This window comes from Chiloscyllium plagiosum, chromosome 37, assembly GCF_004010195.1.
Source record: "Chiloscyllium plagiosum isolate BGI_BamShark_2017 chromosome 37, ASM401019v2, whole genome shotgun sequence".
Classification (NCBI taxonomy): domain Eukaryota; kingdom Metazoa; phylum Chordata; class Chondrichthyes; order Orectolobiformes; family Hemiscylliidae; genus Chiloscyllium; species Chiloscyllium plagiosum.
The window spans coordinates 30679050-30684557 of record NC_057746.1 but is presented as its reverse complement, the minus strand read 5'-3'; the positions used below and the strand labels follow the sequence as shown (position 1 = coordinate 30684557).

Here is a 5508-nt window from a genome sequence, read left to right as displayed (position 1 = left end):
GTTGCGCTTCGGCGGGTCGGTGTGGACTTGTTGGGCCGAAGGGCCTGTTTCCACACTGTAAGTAATCTAATCTAATCTAATCATAATCATCCAAATGCCTTTTAAATGTTGCAATTGTTACAGTAGCCTCCACCACTTCTTCTGGCAGCTCATTCCATATGCGTACCACTCTCTGTGTGAGAAAGTTGCCCCATAGGTCTCTTTCCCCTCTCACCTTAAACCCTATGCCCTCGAGTTCTGGACTCCCGACCCCAGGGTGGGAAGAAACCAGAGCACCCAGAGGGGGGGGGGGGGGGGGGGGGGGGGGGGGGGGGGGGGGGAGGAAAGCTGAATAGAGTCGAGATGAGAGTGGGGCTGGAAAAGCACAGGAGGTCGGGCAGCATCCGAGGAGCAGGGGAAAAATCGACGTTTCGGGCATAAGCCCTTCATGGGGAATGGAGGGGCTGAATAGCCTACTCCTGCTCGTTTTTAGCGCGTTCTTGGCTGAGCGATGGTAGAGGGAGAATTGCTGTCTCTGTCGGGTGAACACTCGACGCTGACTGTGAACTGCTGAAGTGTTTGGGGGGGGGGGGTGGGGGAGGAGGAGAGAGTGTGTCGTCGCCACAAACATCCGTTAGCCACACAGCTGTTAGCTCCTTTCGCTGTCCCGGGGCAGGGGCTGCACAGCCCACCGAAGCACATTTGCCTGTTGCTGCTGCGTCCCCAGCCACCCTTGGTGTTGTTTGCCAAGGCGTGGGTCTCTGCAGCAGCACCAAGCTGGGGGGAAGAGAGAGAGAGAGAGCGGCCTACCTCAGCAGAGTTCACAGCGAGGGCACTGTGGTTAGCCTCTCACCCTTGCAGATGGCATCGCTGATTGGTGTGCGGTGGGCCGGTCTGCAGTAAGAGCTCCTGCCTGCGCTGGGATGTCCCACAGCCCTTGGCGACCCGGGGAGGTAAGGCAGCAAATGTACACGCGGGCAGTGGCAGGGTGACGACGGCATCGCGCCTTCCAGGAGCGGGCTTGCCTGCTTTCGTAGCGATGTACGGCACGGAAACAGACCCTTCGGCCCAACCTGTCCATGCTGTCCCATCTAGTCCCACCTGCCATCAGTTGGAGCAGGAGGGCGGCCTGCAGCTGCCTGGTGGGTTTTCCATGGGCACCCCCAGCCAGTCCGGCACTCCCTTGCCATGCGGTAGAGAGTGCCGCCTGCTTTGGGAGCTGGTACTCCCGCAGTCCCGTCGCGATGGGTGCAAAGCGAACAGCCTCGGTGGGTGGGATGTCACTGTCACTTCGAGCGATGCCTTAACGGGCCAAGCAGCCGGCCAAGTGGTGGTGGGGTAGGCCGAGGGACGCACGCTAAGCTGAGGCTAGCGAATGAGAGAGGCCAAGCCAGCGCAAAGGTCACCTTCCTTCCGCGGCTGCGGGCAGGCCGGCGCGATCCGCGGAAGCTGGGCGGGATGGGTATGGTGCAGTGGGCAAGAGGGGTAAAGGTGGGTGGAAGGTTTACCCTCTCCGCCACTCGGCGTCTGAGAGGTGTTGGGAGGCTGCAGCGGTGTGGAGCTGCGGTGGGGAAGCACTGGCCACAGAGGGCTGGTGGGGGGAGGGGGGTGTGGTGCTCACCCTGCAGCTGACACACGGGATGGGGTGAGCTTCCCGGCCTGCTCCAAACCTCCTCCCCGTCCAGTGCATGGCTCTCCTTATCCTTCCAGGGGAGCACCCGTGGGTGGCACTGGGCAGCCCCGACCGCCCCTTGGATTCAGTGACTCGGGTCGGCCAAGGTCAGCACTTTCCTCCCCTGAAGACCAATGGGGTCTTTGTGGGACTATCTTTGTGCCGAAGGACAGCCGTCACCGTGACTCATGTTAATGTTCCGGGATTTGAACCCGGAATCCCCCGGATAACTAGACCGGCAACATGGCCGCCTTGCCCACCCGCTGCTGGTAACGTGGGCTCGGGCTGCCTCGTGCGGTGTTAGAGAAGTCGCCAACTGCAGACTGGCTCAACCGTGCCCGTAGCCAGCAGCGCCTGAGTGGCGCGGCAGCCTTTTGAAGGTTAGCCGAGTGTTTGGAGGTGGGGAGGGGGGGGGAAGCAGTGCGGTTTGCTGTCGCCGGGTGCTGAGCAGGTTGAGAGTTGCGTTGATCAACGCCCCCACGCACGCTGTCTGTTTCTCCTGACCCCTTCGCACTGTTCGTACGTGTGTTGTGCCCCCCCCCCCCCCTGTGATTTTCTTCAAATGTACCTCAACTGGAGAATATTCAGGGGGGTCTCGGTTCCTGCCTCTCACTGCTTCCAACGCCTGCAGCGTTTTGCAGAATGAAGCAAGGGCCACGTCCAGAGAAAAGGGCGCAATTACAGTGAGCGCAGGGATATCTGAGGAGGAATGGAGTCTGCGGGGACTGAATATGGGCGGCACGGTGGCCCAGTGGTTAGCACTGCTGCCTCACAGCGCCAGAGACCCGGGTTCAATTCCCGCCTCAGTTTGCACGTTCTCCCCGTGTCTGCGTGGGTTTCCTCCGGGTGCTCCGGTTTCCTCCCACAGTCACAAAATGTGCATGTCAGGGTGAATTGGCCATGCGAGATTGCCCGTAGTGTTAGGTAAAGGGGTAAATGTAGGGGTATGGGTCTGAGTGGGTTGCGCTTCGGAGGGTCGGTGTGGACTTGTTGGGCCGAAGGGCCTGTTTCCACACTAAGTAATCGAATCTAATAATCTAATCTAATAATGCCTCTCTCCCTGTATGGGGCCTGACTTCAGCCAAGTTGGCTTTCATGTTAGCTGGGGCAGAGTTAGTGATGTGCCTGCCTGCCTGCCTGCCTGGGTGGGTGGGTGGGTGCAGCTCCAACAGCACCATCCAGGACAAAGCAGCTATCCTGACCTTCAATGTTGGGCCCCTCTGCCTCCAACACCCGCAGGGTGTGCCACCTCCCAAGGGTGCACGGCAGCAACCCGCCAAGGCTCCTCCACCACACTTCCTAAAGCCGTGACCACTTCCACCTCGAAGGACAAGGACATCAGATTCAGGCACGCCACCAGCTGCAAGTTTCCCCTTCCAGCCGCGTCAACCGTCCTGACCAGCACGAGGACTGCCGTTACTCCAATGTGGCCCGGTCAAAATCTTGGCACTCCCTTCCCACCCAATGGATTTGTGAAGGTAGCACGTGGATGGTGGTGATTTCCCCCAAGGCAGCTGACCACCTCCTCCTCAGAGGGCAGTCTGAGTGGGTAGGACATGCTGCCCTCCGACCCCCAGCCAGCCATGCTCAGTAAAGGCTGCCCCCTCTGAGCCAGGAGGTCACAGGCCGCCATTCGTAACGCAGCGCTGTCAGAGGCACTGCCTCCCCGATCTCAAACAAAAGCCTTCTTAGATCGACGGGAATGGCGTTCTTCAGAAGTGGAGGGGACACCTCTCTTGTGGCTTGATTCCTTACTCGACAGCGTTGAGAAACAAATAAACGCGTCTGTGTCTTATCACGTGACTGTTTGTTTGTGGCAGCTTGCTGTGCACATTCGGACTGCGAGCTTTCCTACTTGACAGCTGTGCCTTACATATCCAGCCCCTGGGAGAGCGCGGGCTTGTTGCACTGTTAGAGATGCTGCTCATCTCCCTATGGGTCCCATCCCTGTCCCTGTGATATAATCCAGGCGTGTGCTCCTTTACTGCAGCAGGGACAGACTGAGGTGTGTGTGGGTCTGTGTGAGGAATGAAGCCTGGATTGTATGTAAAGCTCCATTCCTGAAGAAGGGCCTGTGCCCGAAACGTCGAATCTCCTGTTCCCTGGATGCTGCCTGACCTGCTGTGCTGTTCCAGCAATAAAGTTTCAACTTTGATCTCCAGCATCTGCAGACCTCACTTTCTCCTTGTATGTAAAGCTCCCCTGATACTGTCTCTGTCGAACACTCCCAGCACATGGATATATACAGAGTAAAGCATCCTATGCTTGGTTAAACTGAGAATAACACCCCCACGGCACTGTGCTCATCCGAGGGCAGGTGAGAGACAGTGTAAAGTTCCCTCAGCACTGATCTGGAACGCATTAATACACGAGATTTCGCTGGGTTTAGTATTTCACACTGGTATGTGATTAAGAATGTAACTCGGCAGGAGATGTCAGTATGTTGAATGACTCCAGGCGTTGGTAAACAGACTGAAGAGCATGTGCGTGGGTTAGGTTCAGGTTCGCGTGCAGACATTTCAGTGTGGAATTGGTATAATGTGGTGAGGTGAATCACTTCCTCTCTCAAACCTGGCACGTGGTCCAGCAGTTAACGGTTGAGAAAGCGAGCGGGGAGTTTCCACACGCTGCCGGGCATTCTGCCAACACAACGGGTGTGTTGTGTCTCCAGTTGTCTTTCTGGTGTCTGCAACCGTGGCTCCTGTCCTGGTTGGATAACTGCGTTCAGCAGTCATTGTTTGAGAAAGTTGTATGTGTGTGATAGTTGAGGTATCTAACCTGTATGAGTAATCCATTCACTGCGTGCGGGTTGTGACAGTGACAGACAGTGGTTGGGGGGGGGGGGGGGAGGGGTTAGTGTCTGTGTGTGTGTCTGTCTCTGTGGGGGTGCTCAGTGTGTGAGGTTTATGTGCACACTGTGTGCATATGATGGAGTGCTGGGCGGTCTCTTTACTGCAGCAGGGACAGACTGAGGGGTTTTTGCGTTGGTCCACCCCACCTCTTTTCCCCCCGCCCCCCCACCAAACGTTTCCAAGTTGACACTGTTTTCTTGGCCGTGCAGATTGTGGGAGTCCTGACAGCTCTTGGGGGAGTTCTCCACAAAAGCGACGAGCGATGAGCAGCTCTCCACCCTCTGTCGTTGGCTCAGGAGTCTCGTCTTCGGTCAGTTCACCCGTCAGCAGCGTTGGCTCGCACTTCTCGGTCATCAACTCGTCCCTGAGCTCACCTTCGACCCCGTCGCTGAGCTATCGGCCTGTGAACAGCCCACAGGTGAGTGGGCACGGGTCCCCCTCGCCACCCCCACCCCCATCGCCCCCACCTTATCCCCCCACCCTGATGGGAGTGAGAATACTGTTGAAGCCCCCAGGAGGGACATTAGACAGTGATCTTGTTCACTACAAACAAAAGGGATATCTTCCCATCTTGAGCCAGATTTTACCCCCCTCCTCTAAATCCCTCCTCACATCCCCACCCCCACCCCCACCCCCGCCGCTGAATGCACCCGTCCACTTGCCGGCGGTGGTTGAGAGCGCTCTGCCTCAGACATGTTTGTTCGTTCTCGTTGTCAGATCAACTCCACGGTCAGCCTGTCGGGGTTCCCCGCCGTCAGCAGTTCCGACGATGTCCACTCGGCGCTGGGCACCAACCAGGCTATTTCTTACCCGGCCAGCTCTGCCACCCTGCTGCTGAGGCGCATCTGTGCCATTTGTGGGGACAGGTCTTCAGGTAACGCATGCCTGGCCTTGGCAATATTGGATCTATCAGGAGCAGGGAGTGAGAGAGAGGCGGGGGGAGCGTGCTCTGTCAGAAACACTGGATCGTGGGAGGAGGGGGGAGCCTGCTCTGTCAGAAACACT

General features: G+C 57.7%; 1 protein-coding gene across 1 annotated transcript in view; it reads left to right on the top strand.

Annotated features, from left to right (window-relative positions):
- LOC122541555 (retinoic acid receptor RXR-beta-A-like) overlaps positions 1-5508 on the top strand; it is a 51525-nt gene that overhangs the window by 15716 nt on the left and 30301 nt on the right. Inside the window, exons 2-3 of the mRNA XM_043678385.1 lie at positions 4713-4921; positions 5221-5377. Coding sequence (XP_043534320.1) covers positions 4713-4921; positions 5221-5377 — 366 coding nt within the window. The remainder of the gene's footprint in view (positions 1-4712; positions 4922-5220; positions 5378-5508) is intronic.